Here is a 22,322-nt window from a genome sequence, read left to right as displayed (position 1 = left end):
TTGTGTGCATAAGAAAGTAGGGGACGGGGTCGCATTATCACACCACACAAATCACTGGCTTCAGCTCCCGTGCAGTGTTTCTCATATGTGAGGAGCTCACAATCTTCACGATGCACTTTTAATCTGCCTGGATGTTAAATATCGCTCGGCTCAGGCGCACGGCGCGACACTTCATCTTTCCGGAGGAAACGCAGATGTATCGCTGCATTGTTTACATTTTTAGTAACACTCCAGACATTTCCTCCACCCCCCCTGTCGATTGTGCTCTCTTCTCAACGACCTTGTGGTGTTTTTTGGTGTCATGTTTGTGTGATTAAGGGCAGATAGAGACCGGCGCGGCGCGCCAGACAAACCCGCTCCGAAGAACACAGGGAGAGTGACAAGGACGGGGAGAGGGAGAAAGAAAGGGGAGGGGAACTGACATTAAAGCAACACAACAAGGAAACTACACTGCAGAGCCACAGACGCCTTCATTTTATGTTTTTGAATAATAGCCGGAGCTAGTGTGCCGAAGTGCAGGCCCGTATCTGTGAGATCTGCCCCGCAGCTCGGCCCCACACGGTGCCCTGGAAAGGAGCAGCTTTGGACCGAGTTGGATTTAAAGGCGCTCTCCGACGCGGTCAGAGATATGGGTGAGGATAATGAAAGAGGCTTTAATTGTGATTCTGAGGCAAATTAACAGAAGGAGGGGGAAACAGGCCTGCTGTTGCGGAGAGAGCCGTGCCCTAATGGGAGGTGGAAACAAAGGCCAACCCGCATAGCTTAGCCGTAATTAATGAAATGCCAATTTAGATTATCTTTTGGCTGTTTTCTCCCCCTTGAGATCTCTTTTCACCAGGATGGGACTGCTATCACTTTAGCATGCTGCAATTATGAATGGTGCTGGCTGCCATTACAGTGGGGCTTTCATTATAAAGTCATTGTAATTACAATAATGGGACATTTGCATTGGCTTTGGTCCTGATGTGACTGTGATATACAGATGTTTAACTGGCAGCCAGCTGTTCTGGCTCATTTTAAAGCCTCTGAGTAATGTGAGCACACATTAAATGCATCAAACATACCAAGATTGTGTCTTTTAAAAATCATCAACATTACACCCGCATGTAACTGGTGCACGTTAGGATAAAAGATGTGTGTTTGTGTGTGTGTGTCTCTTCAGGCTCGGAGCCACCCAGCTCTCCACAGGTGGTGGAGGATGGAGGAGAGGAGGACGAGGAGGAGCTGAGTGGAGGGGAGGAGGCAGACCTGAGGTCCAGCTCCGGTCGGGGCTCCCTGCTGACCCGGAGAGGCATCACCCTGAGAGTGCTGCTCAAGGACGGCCTGGTGGAGCCAGGGGACGGCGCGCTCGCCATCCACTACCTGGTAACAACACACACCACAATATGAAAGTTGTAAATTGTTATTTATGGTAGTTTAGTATCATGTGAGGTCGAATGTGTTGTTCAAGCGTGGTACACTGGCAATGAAATGCACTAAACAGAGACTTCAATGGAGCAAACTCACACACACGTCTTGTTTTTTAATCAAAATGTCTCTCTGCTCTGCTCCCTCAGGGTAAGAACTTCGTAGGAGACCTGTTGAATGATGGGAAAATCAGATGGGTGGAGACGGGCCAGATCTTCAACTCCCCCAGCGCCTGGGCAACACACTGCAAACGTCTGGTCAACCCAGCCAAGAAGTCTGGCTGCGGCTGGGCATCTGTACGCTACCGGGGACAGAAGCTGGTCCAGTACAAAACCACCTGGCTGCATAAGTACCAACCCAGTGCCGACATGGTGAGAGAACAGAGGAATCTGTAGTTTAACCTTTTGTTTTTTTGTATTATAGTCTGTGTGTTTAATTTGTGTCAAGGTCACAATTGTACTCACACACGGATGCCAGCCACCTAAATTCGCCAGATTTTTGTCATCGAGATCCACGCATTATTCCCTGAGAAATTAAAGAAAATGTGGAAAAAGGCCCGACCTCACAATGTTAAAGAAAGTGAAAAAAAAAGTCCTGCATCCTTCCTTTATTCAGATCTGCACCCAAAGTTAATGAGGTCTATTCGGGGTCGAGAACCATCCTCCATCCAAGTTCAGTGGAAATCTGTTTGGTATTATTTGTGCGAGCCTGCTGACAAACAAACAAACGTACTGTTATTTATCTTGTGTCGGGTCACATTCCTGTAAATCTTATGCAACACTGTTATACAGTCTATATCATTGTGTTTATTTCTTGTGGTGACAGAGCCTTGTGAGTGAGGAGGATGATGACGAGGATGAAGAGGAAGGGAAGACAGCCGTGCAGGCAGATGAGAAGAACAAGAACAACAAGCCTGGATTACACGGTATAACTGTCTTTTCTTCGTAACTGAAAACACGTTTCGTAATTATGTGGTTTTCAACAGACTTTCAAACAGACGTTCTTCAATCCTCCAGATGTTGTAGTTTCACGGAGAGCCGACAGAGAGAGAATTCCTGTCAGATATTGCACCTTGGGCACCAGGGACGCTGCCAGGTACTGACTTTTCAGTATCAGCGTAGTTTCATGCGACCAAAGGAGTGAATCAGATTGTAATAAACACTAACTTGTGTCCTCAGAGATCCGCACACACTGGTGGAGCTGTCAGCCTTCTCAGCCATCAACAGATTCCAGCCTTTCAATGTAGCCGTGTCCAGTAATGTACTGCTGCTAATGGTAAGAAGCAGCCACAACTAAAACAGGAAAATGACCACTGATGAACAATGAAGGGACCGAGTTAACCTGCTTTTTATCCTCGTCAGGACTTCCACTGTCACCTGACCACCAGTGAGGTGGTGGGATACCTCGGAGGACGATGGGACACCAACACACAACGTGAGCGTGATGAGAAAGTTACTAAGAAATTGACGTTAGTAGAAGATGAGAATGAAGCCGTCTTTAACTCCAGCACCCTCCTGTCTGTGATGGATCTATTTCAGTGCTGACGGTCTTAAGGGCTTTCCCCTGTCGGACCAGGCTGGCGGACAGAGACTCTGCTTCGGCTGTGGAGGAGGAGGTGAGACACGGACAATGAATCAGTAGTCTGCGCTAACATCTAGCATGTGAGCCTTCTGTTCAGTAAACATGATGGTGAATGACATCTGTTTTAAAATATTCACAAGTTCTTCCAGTGCCTGAGGACATTTCTGCAGCCAGTCATCATGCATCTGTCTTTCCAAAAGCCAGAAACCCAAAAACTGACATTGTATTTCCATCACTGGGAGGTTTATCCTGACTGCTGTGCGATAAAATGTGCTAACCCCAAAGAGTTTTGTTGTTTTTTAGCTTAAATTATTGCACTTATTAAGCTTCAGCCTTACAAAAGTGTTTCAAGATCAGCAGCACGGACAGAAATGTCCCAGGACAAAGACCTTAACATGAAATTGTGTTCTCTCACTTTAGTTTTGAGCACTAATATTAGCAATTTAACAATACTATGTAGCAAAAGACACTCTATTTAAATTGTAAGCACTAATAATGGACAAGTTAACAGAATAGGAAGTGCAAAAAATGAATAGGACATGTATTTTAAAGCAGTGTTGGGGGGTCGTGGACTGGATGTAATTAAACCAGTTGAACCACTTGCAGGAAGTTCAACTACATTTGTATTTTCCATAGTGATTCAATTACTTGTTTACCACTTTTGTGTAGTAAACTTCTGAAACTGCAAACAATTATGGGCCATTAAAGGAGAGGGAGGATTTTTTATTTTTACTTCTCTACTGAAGCTGGCGTTCCACACACTTTCCCATGAATAGTGGGGCCTATGATTTTTCTGCACATGCACACTGCTAATTAGATACATTTTTTTACAAAGTAGTGTGAATTACTTTGTCTAAGTAGCTTTAGATTTCTCCCGAGGGTAGCTTTGTTGTAGTTCAACTTCTTCCAGTGGGAAGTTGGTTAAAAACCAACTGCCATAACAAAATTCGGCAAACAGGAAGGTAAGGTTTTGTGTTTAGTGTGTTGCTCTAACAATTAGAATTGTCTCTCCAATAAGTGCTGAGCTTCTTCTGTGAAGTGTCTACAATAATTAGTGTGCTAGTACGCATTTATTTACTTTCACTCAAGTAAAACATCTTTAAACCAAAGTAAGGCTTTATTCTAATCAGCGTCTGTCACTTTGACTCTTCTCCAGATCTGTCAGAACCTGTTCATGCGCGGGCTGTCGTTGGTGGGCTGGTACCACAGTCACCCGCGAGGTCCGGCTCTGCCGTCGCTGCAGGACATCGACTCCCAGATGGACCATCAGCTGAGGCTGCAGGGCTCTAACAACGGCTTCCAGCCTTGTCTGGGCATCATCTGTGGTAAGTGCCACAATTTATATACAATGTGGGATTACGTATAATTATACTTTGACAAGAAACTATATTGAAATGAAATAATACTATTGCCAAAATAATACAATGCACATTACAAAGCAGGAGAAAGAATCTATAATATATTGTATGTATGCATTGTTATTACAAAAAGTGTACTCCATTGCCAGGAATAGTGAATCATGAGCTGAACTACACAAACACTTGCACACCAATAAGAATGTAATAAGGTGATTGGGTCTACAGATAGCAGTATATGCACTTGATAACATGGAGTTGAAATATTGCACTTGAATGAGGGGTAAAGTGTCCTCAGCAGTTGCCTGACGTTGATGGAAATACTGTACATGTAAATAATAAATGTTTAACAGCTGGATACCCTCATAAAGATCCCCTCAGCAGTTGTTGTGGACTGCTCTAAAGAGCCTCATTCAGCAGGGAGAGAAGACCTGAAGTAATACCTGGGCTTTCAACCAGTCAGGTAGGTTTGACGCCACTAACCTTTCAACTTTGTTTCACTTTCAGGTCCTTATTATCACGGCAATCAAGGTGTGGCGTCCACAATAACTCCATTCTGGGTCGTACCACCCCCTGAGGTGAGGACATGGGTAAATCTAATTTTATTATTTTGTTTAGTCTTTTCTGATACTATTAATTCCGACACACACCCGTGCTCATGTTTTTTCTAAACTTGTGCATCGTCTGCTTTTCTTGCAGCAAAGGCCCAACGACTACGGTATCCCAGTTGCTGTCGAGGTCACTTATGTACAGGACAACTTCCTCACCAGTGATGTTCTAAATGAGATGGTACAGCCTCAGTCCTATGGAAACACTGAAGAGACATCAGTACTGTTAATACTGTAAATCATTATAAGAAACGTCTGTTTGTTTTTTCCACAGATGCTGCTAGTTGACTACTACAGGACAGCTCCCGACCTCGTCCAGTTCAGCCAGTACTGGTGTCCTGATACGACCATGATGGACAAGATCAAGGTAGGATGATAGAAAACCTCAACTCTTTATCACGTTACATTCCTGACAATCTCACCCTCACACACACTTCAGCAGGCAACCTCACTTCTACAACTTTGTGTCTCCTTCCTCAGGGCTCTCTGAGCTGCCACGCTCCCAAAGACCAGGCCTACTCTCAGATCTTAGAGCACGTCTACAGTCAGCTGAGCAGCATAAACTGAGCAGATCTGCTCTTCGTGTATGCATGTGGCCGCTCTACATTTCAAAACACCTTCTGTGCTGACAGGGCTGGAGCGGCTGGAGGATGTACGATGTAAAAACCTGCTTGAAAAACACACAAGAAAAACAAAGATGCCTTGAATTCCCTCGTGCTTGGGTCATGCTTGATATTGAAATAGCATTATGGGGAGAAATCTGATATTAGTACTAGCTTGTATTTAACAATGAAAAAATGTACAATTGATACACAAAACCAGAGCGCACCGGATCAGAGAACCAATATTTTACAGATGGACACTAAATATGGACCAGATATCCGCCTGCCTGTTCGGCCTCTTACCATTTACACATGGACCTACGTGCCTATCTGTGCCAGTGTCCCTCGGTATGAGCAGATATGTACAATGTAAACTTTTAATGTGTTGTAATTGCCTTTATAGACTGACCAATGGATCAGTGGCTGGCAGGAAAAAGTGAAAATGAGTAGTGCAAAGCATACTACATTAGCAAAGTATGCACACGTGTGTTGGTTTGACATGAACTGTTCTCTGCAGTAGGTTTTGTGAATGTTTGTCTTCGAAGTCAAAATGGTGCAAGTAATTCCACTGTGCCAAGCCAACTTTTTTTAATGAACCGGTGTGCGAGTGTGAGTGTGCGTGGGGGCTGTGTGCTGTGTTGTGAATGTGCCCCTCTACTGTCTCCCTGTTGGGTTGTGTGAGACATGAGTCCTGTTGGTTAGGACAGATATTTGCTTCCTCTATACCTGTACTGTATTTATTACTAACTGTGGATTGTGTGATGTACATGTACGAAGACAGAGCAATGCCTTAAGCCTGCTGATGATCCACAAAGCATTAAAATATACACACTGGAACTATTTAAACACGACTGTTTGTTTTTGTGTTTTTAAACTTTATCCAGAGGCATTGGATAACAGCATAAAAGACGTGCAACTGGTTGCTTTAAAGGAAAAGTTGGTAGTGATGTTCAAACTTTTAAAACAGATCAGTACTTTAAAAAAAAGAACTGATGAGTACAAGTAAAGTAAAAAAAACAAAACAAAAAACCCCCCCCACAATATTGATCAAACACAACAATTACACATTTGTCTGTTTTATTTATTGTAAGAAGGGGGAGGTGGGGGACAAGAAAAGAAGCATGTACAAATACTTTGATAATAAAAGACAAAATATTGCGGTTAAATTCTGTACTCATACCAAAAGTAAAAAGGCAACTTAAATCTAAGACGTACATTTTTACAAGGTGTAATATAGGACTACATGCAAAGATCAATTTAAATGTTTTAAGGTCTTGTATATAAAAAATAATACTATAGAGAGCCAGAATGATTTAATGATGTTCAAAGGAGCATTTAAGACTGATTAAACAAACATAGCCCTTTAAAAACTGAAATCAGTGGGACTTTTTTTTTCAAACATGGATTAAAATCAACATAAAAACTCAGTTTCCCCTGGTGGTGTGCTGTTAACCTCACATTAGTTGAAACAACACATGTCCAGGAAACTGCCTGTAGTGTCAGAAATGTGCAGAATTGTGCACACATGCATTTCATCTTTACACAGGAAAAGTGCCAACGGCTGGAAATAAAACCAAAAGTAGAAAAGAAACCATTCTCATAAGTAGCTAGGTTAGGTTTTGGTTGCTGTATTAGTTGCATTACTTTCCCTCCTTTCTTTTCCAAAGGCACTAAAACAAAAGCTATCAAGGACTTTTTTGATAACAGTGTAATCCAGACAGCACCCCCGACAGTCCTTAAACTTTGCCCTGAACTTGATACAAACATCGAAATGTAGTAAGATCAGAAATGTAAACATGTTAGACCAGGACCAGACTCAGGAGTGGGGGAAGTGTTTGGAGCGTGGAGTGATGGACAGATAAGAAGAGGGGAAATGTAGCAAAAAGATAAAAGAGCACATAGTTTTCATTCACAATTCAATTTTTTCTGCCCCCCCCCTCAATTCAAAATCAGCAGGACTGATGATTGTTGGGTGAGGGTTCATGTTTTGGTAACAAAAGCTCTCCAAATGAGTCAAAACGGAAACCAGCTTACACTTATTTTTCCCTTGATGTTTTCCCTTTCGCTCCAGGTCTTCTCCTCATACTCAACACTGTATGTTGGATAAGACTCCATCTGCAGGTGTGGACTGTGACAAGAAACCAGCCTTGTCCAAATAGATTAATTAAACAGGAACACCCGCCTACATCAGCCCAAACGTACTAACAATAGCTCTAATCAGAGCCGTTGTGAATAATCAGAATCACAGGGTGAGAAAAGGTTTCAAAGCACAGATGAATTTCACATTCTCAAAGACACGAGGGCAGACATAAACAGTGGGACAGTTAGTGATGAGTCGCTGCCAGCAGCCTCATCAATTCAGGCACTGCATGAAGGTTAACGGGCGCCTGATACAGGGAGTCAAAAGACTGAATAAAGGCTTAACATGCAGAGACAAACAGGCCCCAAGCTAAATGAATATATGGCTGTGTAACAGAATAGTTAGCGGTTTAACAAGCGAGCGATATGCTTTTATTGCATTTTATAAACTTTTTGGCTCTGTCTCCTCTATTGAACCAACAACCACTTAACGACCAATCATCCTGCGTCTCTACACAACAAGCACACGGCCGCCTCAAGTGACAAAAACGTGCAACGTCTGCATTGAACTTTGGGGTCTGTGTGTGTTGGTGAAGTCTGTCACGCACACACATCAATCTCAATTGAGGACCAAGGTGCAATTACAACATTTTCTCACATATTCAGTAAGCAGTTCTACCTTTACTGTAGTAGGTTGAGACAAACATAAATCAAATACTGAAACAATAAAAGGAAACCACTGTGTCAGGCCCGCTGTCATCTAAGCTATTGTCAGTGCTCAGCTTAGAGATTTTTAAAAAGAGCATTACAAATCGGCCAAAACCTGAAAACGGTACAAATCACAGATCTGAGGCTAACGTCGGCTCATGTGTCTCATTAAAAATATGAATGCATTTCTTTTTTTAGTCGTGTGTAGTTCCATTTTAGTTGAGTTAAAGGCAACTTTCAGTCTCACCAGCAGGTGGCATCAACGGATGCGCTCCAGTCCTGAGGTGGGCACAAATAAAGTTTTGGGTTTTGAAATGAGGATAATATTCAGTCAAGTTACACGTGACATTTACTGTGAGGTTCGAATTGGCCTCTACAGTCTGAAAACTGACTGTTAAGTTGGTGACCACCTGAGTTTTAAACTGACTGCAGTCACATAGAAATGATAGCATAAATGTGTCACCCCAGTCATCAGATTTAATACAAATTGTCTTCATCAGTAACTTGTGATAAAAGAAAAATATTGCTTATAAATGTGTCATAAGTTAGTCCTCAAGAAATGTTTCCGACTGCCGGATAGCGAGTAATGACATTTTGTGTCCATCTTAGACCCTTTAACCTCTGAGTGGAACAGGCTGATATTCTGCTCTGGACTTTGAAATGTGACCATCTTCTCCAGAACTCCAGATGACAAAAAGTGCTCGTTGGTGATCGTGGTGCTGGAGCTGAAGGTGAAAATGAATATTCTGCGGACCATCCCTTGGCTTCACTTTCCTCCCTCTCTACTTATTCTACTCGCCCTCTCCTCCTCCTCTCCGTCAGTCTCCTCCTCGGCTCCCTTGCTCTGTTTTTATTAGTGTGGTAGCGGCACGAGGACCTCAACGTAGTTGAGAGGGAAGAATCCCGACTGGCCGTTCAGCATTCCCTCGTACCAGTTCTCGTCGATCTGATTGGTCAGGGTGATGATGTCGCCCTCGCGGAAGCCCAGCTCTCCCTCGTTCTCTGGATCAAAGTCGTACAGCGCCTTACAGCTCGGCTGCTCCGGGGCTGACGAAACACAAGGAGTAAACGAATGAGTGAAAATGAGAAGAAACTCTGATTCCAAAAATTCAGGATGCTCTCTGACAGCATGAAGGATCACAGCAGTACCAGTTTCACAAAAAGGTTGTCACACTGCACATACTTACCATACACTATAGCTCATACTGGTTAATATAATGTTAGAACAACATTAACATGTGCTACAGTTAACATTGCAAAAGAGCCAAGGATTGCTGACAAGTCATATCTTTGACTTAAAACCACAACATCCTATGACTCCGTGTTTCTGTATAACTGTCCTCCTCCGTTATCCATCATTTCCTCCTTCTATCTCTTTCGCTGTGACCTCACATAGATCAGCAGAGTGAGAGTGGGGCTCCACACACAGACAAACTAGGCTTTTTGTCTCCCAACAATTTTCTCATTGTATCAAATTCACCCAACAGAGTGCTGGGCAGGCTCGAGATGGGGAAAGCTTTGGTCACTCATTCTGTGTGTTTTACTCTGTACTGTATCAATTTACAGGGGCCGCAAAGGTTATGTAAACCGTTCATAGAATTAATTTGGAAGCAACAATAACAAACATTTTTCTGTAGTCAGGTTACACTAAATGTCTATAAGTGGCAAATCTGCAGGATTATAAACTGTGAAAATACTGCTAATTAGCCAGTAAGCAGGCTTGACACACTTTTCCCTCTGAGCTTTTGATATTGATGTAGAAACTGTGAAAAGAACTGAAACCGGCCATATCCAGTTATGACAACAAGATCAAAACATAGATGAATAAACACAATCTTGAGCAATTATTGATGGTGCTACTTTAAAACGATTTTTGGCCACTTGGAGGCAATGGGAACAAGCCCTGATCAACATGTTATGCCTTGGTCACACTACGTGTCTTTCAAAGTCGTCAGATCTCTGTCCTGTTACACAACTTTTTACACTACACAAGTTTCTGTCTTGTGATCCGGAGCCTTACAGCCATGGCTTACCAGACTACATGAGTGATCAGTGACAGTGGGTCACGAATTACAAGATCACGCACGCTAGACGGGACACGGGAATGATGCGGCCCAAGCAGTCCAAGTTGTTTGTGCGCTGAGCGCATGAAACAACAAGGGAGTAAAAGAAAAGTATATGAGTGAGGATGGACTAGGATGCATGGACAGCAAGGATTATTTTTGCACTGAAATGTGTCACTTCCTGTTTGTTTTGTGGATCAGCAAGGATGACACCATTACAAATATTGAAAATTGTTTGTGTGTATTCTGATAAAACCTATGAGCTATTATTGTGCTTGCTCCATACGAATAGATGGATGATAAGACTGTTAAAAGAGCTACTGCAGATAACAGCAAAGGACCATCTGCTCTCATTGGCCGTAGCTTGGTCCTGACCAGATATTTAGCCTGCTATCCAGTGCACGTCGCGGACCTGTTGGATTGCGTCCTTTAAAAGTTCACACGTACCGACCATTTTTCGTGAAAGCACGCGCTGATCTGCCTCTGATTTGAAGCTTTTTGTCGGCGATCTCCATAAATCGTCAGCGAGTGGAAGATCAGGGTTAAAATCCTGCACTGTGAACTTAGCATTAGCAAACAGTTGCTTACAGCAGATATGGAGCAACATTATCACTCTTTTCTCTTTTCTGCCACCTGATGAATGGAATTACAATACTTACTCTCTTTCTGCTTTGTTTTTGGTCTCCACCAACTACACAATATCACGGTGGGACATAAATAATAAAATGCTGAAATACTGTTAGAACAAATGTAACAGTAATAAAAGTTGGATTATAAAAGCTCAAATGTGCCTCACACTGAATTCAAAACTCACCAACGTCACCATTTTGTTGTGCATTTTGTAACAAAAAGGGTGGTTTGAAAGTTTGTTATTTAAGAACATCCTGACTGTTCTTTAAGGGTGTGTTAATGACTGCATTTTGAATCAACTGAAGACTCGGTCAGTGGCTGCAGAAGTGTTAGCAACTTTTAGTAAGTCAGGCTGCAGCATGTGAAGCACAGGATGTGGATTTCATACCACAAACAAACAAACAACAAAAAACACACGCATGCTGTTAAACTACTCATGCATTATAGACCAGTGTGTTGAATCTGTGAGAAGCAACTTTTATGGTGCTTCCTACACTTCACACCAGAAGCTGTGCAGGCACACTGCACCATTTCAACACCACAAAAACTGTGACGGGGAAAAATGGCCCACACTATCCGTGACTCACGCAATCTGGGTTTCCGAAAGGACAATCTGGCCAAGTGAAAAGACGGCTCTGATGATGTCACAGGAAAGAGGAACAAGGTCAGTTGGAGAAAGGCCGGCCAGATGACAGGGCAGGCCACACACACAAACAGACATCCATTTTCTCATGGTCAACGGCCGAGTCGAGAGTCAAACATTCAGTGCATGCCACCATTTACAACGCCTCAATCACACCACAGGAAAAAGTGAGACAAACTGGATTTGAGACAAACTGGATTTGTTTCACATATTTCTGCTCAGTGGTACTGATTGGTTGCAGCTCTTGAGCAATCATGTTGGCAATGTGGAGAGTTTATTTTATGCACACACACACTACTTTGGCTTAGTCCATCGTGTGTGTGTGTGTGTGTGTGTGTGTGTGTGTGTGTGTGTGTGTGTGTCTTTGTGTGTAGAAACAGCTGGACATGGTGTTGTTGTTGCTATAAAACAGTCCTTTTCCACAGCTCTTATGCTGCCCTTTTGTGTGGCTTAGAGACTGACATAACTGTAAGGATGAATATGAAATAATGCCAGAGAGAGATCCTACTCATTTTGTTTTTCTGTGGTGTCAGCCACTTCATCATCAAAGCCCACCAGCCGTTTCTTACCCGAGTTGCGTGAAGGTGGCATCGCCATTGAGGTCGAGTAGCCGTTATTTGAATGGTTGTCCTCTCCGAAGTCAAAGATAGGTTTGGGTTTAGGTGTGTATTCACGTCTTGGTCGAGTCTGAGCATCATTCATCCTATTAGAAAAAAAGATAATTTGACTTATGTTCTGCATTTCCAAACCTACACAGTAAATCCAAACATATTTAAGAAGTAACTGTGGCTGAACCAGCCTTGGAAAGCTGCACAGTCAGATGCACTATACAGTATGTTGGTATGTGTGTGCAACAGGTTTCATGACTGCACCTGTCCTTGAGTTTGTCAGAAAGTTCCTCCAGCACCTGCACAGCCTGTCTGTGGTACTGCACCTGGGACTCCACAAGAGACGTGAGCTGGCTCACCTGCTCTATCTACACACGCACACACACACGCACACACACACGCACACACACACACATATCAAAATCAATTTTCTTAAATTACTGTACTGTATTTGTCATCCAGATGGATAAACATTTCCACATTCAGAACATAAATAACAGTTCATAAAAGAGCAAGTGACAGCATGTGGTCACATCCTGCACCTTGGAGGATGGATTATCTAGTCGCTAATGTGTAATAAATAATGTACATGTTTATACAATAATCTTAACTCTTGATTGGCTTTGAGCATTCAAACTCATCTAAGGACTGTAAGTAGACCTTCAGTTTAAATTATTTACAGGTCCAAAGGTCAAAAATTATCTTTCACTCTCAAATTTACGACGAAGTGTTTCAATAGTAATGGGGAACAACATAAAAGAGGCTGACACAAGAGAAATAACAGGACGTTTGCAACGGACAGACTTCCTCCTGGTAGCACTGGTCATATTCACACAGTCAACATTATCAGTAGCCCCTCAACTGCTGTGCTGTAAATGCTCCAAGCCATTTTGTTCTGAACACCTTCAGTTATGTACAGGGCAAACAAACACTGGAATTCCCCAACCCAAATAGTAATAAATGTTATAAGTGATTGAATGCAGGTATTTAAAGATGTGTTTATTTTCGGTGTTATTGTGCTGAACAGGTGTGTTTCATTGCTCTTTGTAGGTGTAACTATAGGTGTGTTTGTCTTGTGGGTGTGTGTTGGACAGAAGCCATCTAATGTGAAAGTGAAGCTCGACGAGGAAGAACCCAATGAAATGTTCTCACACGATACATCACCACAAGACCAAGGCTAAAAATAACTGCAATTACCCTTTGAAATGTTTTTCATTAATATATGCATACTTGCTACATTACAGACAGGATTTTATTGATTTTTCTATTGCTGTAAGAACCTTGCAATCAGTATTTTTAGATCTAAGGCATGCAAACATGTGCTGACAGTGGAAACAAGTATGGCTAACATGAGAAGCCAAGTTTGTAGCTGAGGAAAGGAATAAGAAAAGTAACCCCTTACTTTAAACCATATATTATTTTAAAGAGGGACTTCAGTGTCTAAATCGTGCTTAAAATTATGCTGCAGAGGACAGACACTGACACCACAAACTGAAGACTAATAAATCAGTCCTTACATCAGTCTCCAGCAGGTTGTACATGCTGTTCTCGGCCACTTCCTTTGACTCGTGAAACTTCTCCAGGGCCTGTCGGACCTCCTCATCTGGGATCTTGCCCTGACGCTTTTTCTTGTAATCATAGTCCAGGCGACGGCCTTCCAGCTTCTTCAGGTGGTGCTGCGGTGATAAAAGCCATAGTTAGTGTAGCAGGGGGCACAGAGGAGATCACTATGTTGCATTAAATGAAATTTGACAGTTTGAGGAAATAATGATAAGAGGTTTGAAGGGTTTTCCTCTCATGTTGCACAATAAGGGAGATTGACCAACAGTGAAACAGCATGTCAGTGTACCTGTATCTCTCTGAGGTCCTTATCACAGAGCCCTTGCAATGGATCGATGAAGTTCTGTTTAACATCGATATCTAGAGAGTCTTTGACTTCTGCCATTCTCTTCATGGCTTCTCCAACATCTACTAGTGCTCCACCTGAGCCACACAGACACAGATTAAAAGCTCAGTGACATCAGATTTATAGTTTAACACCACAGAGTTATATCACCATCAGACTAAAGAAACACATAATATCTAAAAAAAAAACACAGGACACAAATAGACAGAAATTCAGGTCTTTAAACATTCAAACAGCATTTCATAAGCCCTGTAAGCAGTTTGGGTGCAATGTATAAGTCAGTATTTTAGGTATACTCCACATACACACAAGCACAACCACACAATATCCCAAAATAACAAACCTCAACATTCCTCTGTCAGGAATGTACTATCCTAAACCACAAAACACACACACGGAATCGCACACAACCTACCAAAGTTAGTGTCCTCTCCGAGTTCCCGTCCATACTTGCCCATGCACTCCCCCAGCAGCCCCTCGGCCTGAGGGTAGCCTGGATTCTTCACCTGACCGCGTATCTTGGACATGGTGTTCAACATGGACAGTTTGGCCCGTGATGCTGCAGACAAGAGTCGAAACTAACTTAATCAAAGAGTTCACACATTTTAAATAAACACGTGAAAACAGGTTTTCTTCTCACCTGGGTTGGGCTGAAGGTACTCTGATGTTTTGGAGATGACCTCCACTACTGCTTTACTGGTCACATCTACTTTCTACAAAACACAGCAAACACACAGTGTACAGCAGAGCTAGTATAGTCATAGAGTTAAAACAAAACAGTTACAGGCAAAGGAGTTATTTGCATATATTTGCCTTGTTGACTGCTATCGTCCAATCTGCAACCTGATCACATTCACATATGGCAGTGGCCAATGTTTTCCTGTTGGGTAGCATAATTTTTGCACTGGCATATTCATGAGTTATTGGCTTTTGACATCCCTGCTGTCAGTTTGTAAGGCTATGTAAGTACCTCTCTTTTTCATGTGAAAGAAAGGTATATTAAAAGGCCACTTCGTACATTTGTATGATTGAAATGGTGCTCTTATGAGAGAATAATGAAGGGCTATGTTTTTTTCTATAATGAAGTTTCACGCACAAAGAAAAAAGAGCAGCACAACAACAAAACAAAAACAAAACATCGGTTTCAGCATCGGCTAAACTGTGTTTTTAAACATCTGTACAAAAATGTAAACTAGGGCCCAGTGTGGGTTTTATCTGCCCAAAATGTAAAAAAAAAAAAAAAAAAAGTAAAATAACATGATCAGTTTGTTATCGCATTTGAAAAAGCAATTCACCTTTAAGAGGCTGGAAACTATATATTGTGGCATTTTTGCTTTAAAAAATTAGAATTATCAAGAGGTATTGATTATCACAATGTTGCTGATTGATTTTCTGTGGAACTACCTGACTTATCATTCTAACTATAATGTAAACCTAATGGCAATGAGTTATTGTCGTCATCCACAGAGCCTGAAGTGCTTTATAAACTTTGTGGCTTTCTGAACCAACAGAGGATGATGTCATGCTTTAAATGAGGTGTAAACATCAACAACTGAAACCCCACAGGCTTCCATCCACGCCTACAGCTTTGGCCAAAGATGTTTTTCTTTAAGACAACAGAAAGATGCTTCTCTTACCCGCTCCAAGTCTCTGAAGTCATCGTCTAGTTTAGTTCCTTCAGCACCTCCGACTTTCTCACTTACCATCTAGAGTGAGGCAGAAAGAGAGGGGAGAGAGGAGAAAGGGGGAGGAAAGGCAGAAAGAGTGCAAATGAACTAATGCTGCTCATACGGTTTTGATTTGAGTGAGGATCAAGCCAACACTCATCTCAAATTTAATCATTCACATGCCTGCTTTGTGAAGAAAATGCCATAGTGAAAAGCTCATTTAGAAATATGTATGTGGAGCACAACATGGCTCATCCCGTGTTGTACAGATAACAACATATGAATTCAGAACAACAGATAACAGTGTAGCGAAGAAAAACAACAGCACAAACCGTGTTATGCAATCCTTTTTGTTTACACTTAGCAGGATGAAAAAAAAACAACAGCTTTGGACAAGCTAACTCCATTACTTCTCTTTCAATCAAGAGAATATGCTACAACTTAAGTAGACTAAAACATGTTGATTGCAAGCATATGTATTTCCAAACGAGATCTGTCAGCATGTTTTCAGGCCACAGACAAAAGCCAATAAATGGAAAACAGTCCCTTTCCTGTGCATGCACGGTACATGTGTTTTTGAACATCCTTGTTGGCTAATTCCTTAAATTAGAAGCAGGGTTCGCAAGGTACTTCAATCCTTGACTGCTGTGGCCATGAGCTACATGGTTCCCTATCTGAGTATCTCAAAGTGGAATGGGCAGAAAATAACTCCAATCACAAGCAGCATGATAATGAAAATGGCAACAGTCCTTGGTTGTAGATTAACATTGACACCTATTATTCTGCAAAGACAAAAGTGATCCACACGGACTACTTTCTCTTTTGTTTTGAATAAATTCCAGCCAGTCTTATTCACAGCACTTTTGTAGTGATACGACTTGCGTCAAACTGGGATGTAATTAATCTGTCATGGTCTTGTGCATTTCAGTTTTGAGGGAAGTTGAAGCAGCCTTGATGTTAATGTTTAATTATTTTGCCCTTCAGTGTTAACAGCGTGAGCATTTCAAACATTCTGGAGAGTTAATGACACACTGCAAGAGAGGCCCAGAAAAAGAGGCGATTAGTTCAGAAGTGCATTTTTAGATTTTTATTTTATGCTATATGACACTATAGTTGATGTTCCTGAAGACTTTGAGGTGGATGTTATAACTTTCTTATAGGGGACTTTTTTATGTTTAAGTCCTGCTCTATATTTTTATCCCACTAGAGAAGATGTACGTGATTCATAGGTTCAAAGATTACTTATGTATGCTATCTTATCTAGAGTCCTGAGTATCTACATTATATAACATAACATAAGGAATTGCATACTAGGTCTACTAATATGAGTTTTTAGCCGACTGTGTAGTTGTACAGAGGCCCTGTATAACTCAGCACAATGCTCCTGACACCTTTACAGATTCACCACATGACCTTTTCACATATGTAAATATCTACAATCCTTTGAACAAGATGCCATTTTCCTTTCCTTAATCAAATTCACTTATCTGTGACAGAGCGACAGTCGTATGAGTCACTGCCTTCATGACTCAAACTACCGTTGGTGACCTTTTTAGGGATTACTGGAATTCCCAGGACTTTTGTGTCTGAAGGAAATCCTCCTTCACACGGGTGTGTCAGCAGTAAAGTTTGGGATGTAGTCACAAAGTTCAACATCACAGCCTTAATTTAAACAATTGTTTCTCTATTTAGTGTTCTAACAAAAGGGTTAGGGTTAAAAATTAAATACGTAGTGGTTACTGCTCCCCCTCAGCAGCAGCAGCTGCCAGACTGTTGTTAAACAGTCAGGGATCTTCAAGTCATACTGCAGAATCTCTGCTGTGTGCAGAAAGCACATGACAGGGGGCCTTGGGGGATTCAGGTCAGAAGTAAAGATACAGCCTCAACTCTCAGCCTACTCAGCATTTGACTCCCTGCGTCTGAAGAAATATTGCAGTCTGCAGGGCTAAAGTTTTCCTGTCTTATATTTTCTAGCACCCTAAACTTTTCTTTTAGATTTGAGTCATTACTGCTCAGTAGAAAAAGGGAATTTCGGGAGTATTTTGATAGCCACTGAGTGTTGTTTTTTCTTCTTCTGTTAATGAAAACATCAGATTCTTGTGTCAGTGTAACATTACTATTTACATGCACACAGGCTTAAAGGAATGGAGCCCAAAAACATCCACAAAAGGTTTCCTTGGGAAGTTTTGGTATAAACACGCATAGAGCTACACAAAGGGATCAGTCTTTAACAGGTATCCTATTCATTATAATGACTGGGTATTTAAGCTACTGGCGGTAAGTTAAATGTCAGCTCATTAGCACAAAGCCTAGTTAAAGATCTAGTTTAGATCCACTGACTTGAAGGCTGGACCAGGCCCAAAATGCTGACCTACACACAGGCCTAAATACTAAATGAGTAGCCAGAGAAAGTTTGAAAGGGCAAACCACTATAGATGAGAAAACTCTTGTGTATTTACTGTAGCGTGACGCGTTAAAGGGTAAAAAGCAAAGCTGTTTTACAGATGCAACATTGTGTCTATAAAACTAGGTCAGTGTGGTTGGAGATCAGACCTAGATATAAAAAGAGAGCTCTGTCATCACAGTATCTGAACACCGCGCCTCAAGAGGAAACAATCCTACTGTCATCAGATATAAAAAGGTGTGAGAGATTCAGCTGCCTTTCTGGTCAAAAAACAAAAAGGGATTCTTGACACATGAATGGAGCCTAAGTCACTTCAAACAGGAAAACACTTTGATTCATTTTTTAAATCTTCCTCCATTCTTACTTCACTAAATGATGCCTCTTGGTGTCTGCGCTTTTAAAGGGTCGCTACACCAATTTTACACATTGTGTGTGTTTACAGGACGTGCATATGTGAAAAAAGTAATATAAAACTTTGTGCATCTCCATATGAAGCTGCATGTAATCTCAGATGTCACTCATTGGCTAAGAGGCATTGTGGGTAATGCAGGCGCCATGTTTTGAAAAGTAGTCCACTGGTCTGGCATTGCACGTCTATAACACTGTTGGACTCATTGTAGAATAAATGATCAATCGATAAAGCCGAGCCAGAGATATCACCTTTTTTATTCCATGTATTCTTCTTCCTTTTCAAAACATGGCACCTACATTACCCATAACGCAATTTAGCCAGTGACATCACTGGGGGCAATTTATCAGATTACATGCAGCTTCCTGTGGAGCCACAAAAGGCTTAATACACTTAACTCCCAAAGATTTGTAAACACACTTCAGTGGTGGTTTTCACTTTAAATATTTTCCCACCTCCATGCATACATGCCTGCAACCAATGATTAGTTTCATTTTTAATTATTCTGCCAATTGCTTTCACGATTAATATCTTAGTTTATTAATGTAAAAGAAATTAAAAGAAAAATACGCACAAAAATTTCCCAGAGCCCAAAGTGATGTTATTTAATTGCGTCTTTTGTCCAACCAACAGTCCAAAACCGAATGACTCCTCATTTACTATCATAAATAACAAAAAAAAAAAAAAGGCAGGAAATCTTTACATTTAAGAAGCTGGAACCAACAAATGTTCAACATTTTTGCTTGAGAAGTGACTGAAACAATTAATCAATTACCAAAATAGTTGGCGATTATTTTTCTTTTAATCGACCAATCTTTCCAGCTCTACTTTCGGCTATTTATAGTAAATCAGAAAGCCTAAAACTACCATTACCCCCTTTAAACAGCTAATAACTGCAGTCTTTCAAGCATTGCCAGCACCCGTTTATTGGCTCACTCTAGATTAAAACTAATAATTTCCAAGATTTAAATAGGAATTATTTTGCAGACTGGTTATCACTCCTTATTAGTACGACCTAATCCCAGATAAAGTCTGCACCAAACTCTAATCTACTTTTTAAATCACCAGCAGCCATTAACTAATCTGCCCTGATTGTACCGTGTCTTAATGCCCAATAACATAATTACCACGGTCGGCCAGAAACAGTAGAACCGCATCCAGATCACCTTCAGCCCTGCTCGTGAAACACAGCCCATTCATTTATTTCAATTGGACTGGTGCTAATGCGGAGGGCTTTGGCAAAACAACACAAGGTCTTGAAACACTTGTAATGACAATCGGTGCACAAATAAATTTGATAAACCAGAGAAGTATTCTTGGATTTCCTGTTGGATACTGTGGAAATCTGTCATCTCCATTGAGGATTAGCCATCACCCCCCACTGTCACACCTCAAACGTCTATGAGTCACTTTATTTGTGCTCCAACAAGTGTGGCATTTCAGGGTTTAACATTTTGTGAAGAGTAACTCCCAGAAAAACAAATAACAGGGAAGACAGACATTAAAAGAGAAAAACAAGGACGTGTGAGCTACAGGCCAGAGAAACCATTTCCATAGCCAACTTCCTGCATGCCTCCAGAGTAGAAAATCTAAGGTATGTCAAGAGTTATTGACTCTCAAGGAGTTTTGGCAAGTAAAGCAGCTGCATTGCAGTCAAATAAAGGGACAGCACACTGTCTTCCCACCTCACTTCCTTCCCTGCATCATTTCTTGGGTCACTTCAGGCACTACTCCACTTAATCCACTCCAAAAACACCTTTACCAGTACAGTCAGTGCCAACAGTCCCAACATGACAGCTTCTACCTCGTGTTATTTTTCCTCAATCCAACAGGGATCTGACTCTGTTCCTGACAGGAAGCTGCTGCAGAAACCAAATGTCTTTCCTGCTTACATCAGCAGGGGTACGAAGAAAAAGAGACTCAAAAAAATCCTTTTAACCGTCCCCGCCCATGGCTAGAGAGAGCTGGCAAAAATTAAAAACATTCACACCAAGGTTAGGACAATATAAGACAGTAAGGCTATTATGTGTCCCTGTCTGGCAGAGGCATTTAGAGTCACTCCCCTCAAATGCCCTAATTATTGATCTGGCTCCCCAAACAAAAGACTGACAAAAAAACACAGCTGGAAAACAGGTAACTGGGTCTTCACCCCAAATAAGCACTATTAAAACCTCATGTTCAGGTTATACTGCCACACAGATGCACAAGGTTTCTCTGCAGAGGTCCAAACCTGCTGACTTTAATGTGTCACTGCTTGCTTGGTTTATATTTCACGACCTTTTCGTGCATTGTTTTTTTACTCTACGAGCTCTGAGTCAGCCGGAGAGCCCCTTAGGCAAACAGCGCTAGCTAATGTTTACCACAGGATGTATTTACTCAAATCTGAATTGCTGCACTGCCGGGAAAGGAAAGTTAAAAACACAACATGTTAAATACATAAAAACAGTCATTAGCATGACACCATTATTAGCATTAGTTAGCTAAAGTTAGTCAACACTGGTTCCAACTAACGTTCAGGCAAACATGTCCGACAGATGCTCATTAACTTTAGCGCTAGTTAGCCGTAAAGTGCCAACTAATTAAAAGAACAAGGCCATTTTTATTGTTGACACAAGCCTTTCTAACATTAGCTTCCTGCTTGTCACAACCCAAAGCGATATTAACCTTAACTTAGCCGACTATAAACCGCTAGCTACTGATGCTAACCGAGGCTAGCTGCTAACATGACAGTTGCTAGCTTAGAGAAAAGTTTTGCAAACCTGGCTGGCTTTATAAAACTGCTTCTTCAAGCCCGCTACAGACATCTTGAAGCCCGGTCGTCTTCCAACTTTCGACGGAGGTGAAAATAGGTCACGATATAACTAAAGTTAGCGACACAGTTTGTTAGAAAAAGGGGCCAGTGCAGAAAATGTTTAGGATGAATCATAGGACTGCACAGCCGTCACTCCAAGTCGGGACACGCCAACTGACCACGTCCACGTCGAGAGGGTGATTCTTCCCACTGTCACAGCAGATAACGGAGAGAAATGTGATAAATCCACTAAAAATAACGATATTACGTCCCGAACTAAAATCCAAACAGTCTCGGGCACACTTGTACGCCACACTGAGCTCCAAATCTGCACCAGCCACTTAGAAGAAATCAGTTTCCCGAGTTTACACAGCAGGCGCCAATGGATTCATGTGTGAGTGCGCACCGCCCCCTGCTGGATGTAGCGGGGACACACCCGACTGTCTGCTGCGGGACTCCTTGTACAGGCCAGATGTTCCCAGCTCAGACAACAACTCACAAAGGAAGAGGCAGACTCACTGACTGTGGCCCCCTGCACCACGTCCCTGCAGCAGAGGAGGCTGCGCTCTTAGGACCGCAGTGTCAGGACTTTAATACTTTTTGTTTAGTTTAAAGGTTGATTCCACCCAAATACTACTTTCTGATTCATTATATATAGTTTTAAAGGTTGATTCCACCCAAATACTACTTTCTGATTCATTATATTTAGTTTTAAAGGTTGATTCCACCGAAATACTAGTTTCTGAGTCATTATATATAGTTTTAAAGGTTGATTGAGAAAGAGAGAGAGAGAGAGAGATCTTTTTCATGGAGCTGTTACATGTTAATACCTGTGTTGTCTTATTCTTTGGTGAAAAAAAT

General features: G+C 41.7%; 2 protein-coding genes across 3 annotated transcripts; one reads left to right on the top strand and one right to left on the bottom strand.

Annotated features, from left to right (window-relative positions):
• mpnd (MPN domain containing) lies at positions 1 to 8,171 on the top strand. The gene is made up of 13 exons (XM_084355758.1): positions 1 to 632; positions 1,163 to 1,365; positions 1,557 to 1,778; positions 2,233 to 2,332; positions 2,424 to 2,502; positions 2,586 to 2,682; positions 2,769 to 2,841; positions 2,946 to 3,022; positions 4,145 to 4,313; positions 4,851 to 4,933; positions 5,043 to 5,132; positions 5,226 to 5,318; positions 5,432 to 8,171. Exons 1-13 carry the CDS (start codon positions 629 to 631, stop codon positions 5,516 to 5,518), a joined length of 1,377 nt encoding a protein of 458 aa, XP_084211884.1. The 5' UTR covers positions 1 to 628; the 3' UTR covers positions 5,519 to 8,171.
• On the bottom strand, positions 6,614 to 21,857 carry sh3gl1b (SH3-domain GRB2-like 1b). Of its 2 annotated transcripts, XM_084355760.1 has the most exons (10): positions 21,430 to 21,857; positions 15,828 to 15,896; positions 14,831 to 14,903; positions 14,606 to 14,749; positions 14,134 to 14,267; positions 13,802 to 13,960; positions 12,549 to 12,652; positions 12,246 to 12,379; positions 11,621 to 11,668; positions 6,614 to 9,387 (listed from the first exon to the last, which is right to left on the bottom strand). In XM_084355760.1, the coding sequence occupies exons 1-10, from the start codon at positions 21,472 to 21,474 to the stop codon at positions 9,194 to 9,196; spliced, it is 1,104 nt and encodes a 367-aa protein (XP_084211886.1). In that variant the 5' UTR covers positions 21,475 to 21,857; the 3' UTR covers positions 6,614 to 9,193. The 2 variants fall into 2 exon arrangements, with proteins under 2 accessions (XP_084211886.1, XP_084211885.1); XM_084355759.1 differs by lacking the exon at positions 11,621 to 11,668 and having other exon boundaries at positions 21,430 to 21,853.
• Positions 21,858 to 22,322: the final 465 nt, after the last annotated feature.

The sequence above is a fragment of the Pagrus pagrus genome (assembly GCF_965226575.1).
Source record: "Pagrus pagrus genome assembly, chromosome: 6".
Taxonomy (NCBI): Eukaryota; Metazoa; Chordata; class Actinopteri; order Spariformes; family Sparidae; genus Pagrus; species Pagrus pagrus.
The sequence above is the reverse complement of the archived record's forward strand: the minus strand, read 5'-3'. Positions and strand labels throughout refer to the sequence as shown.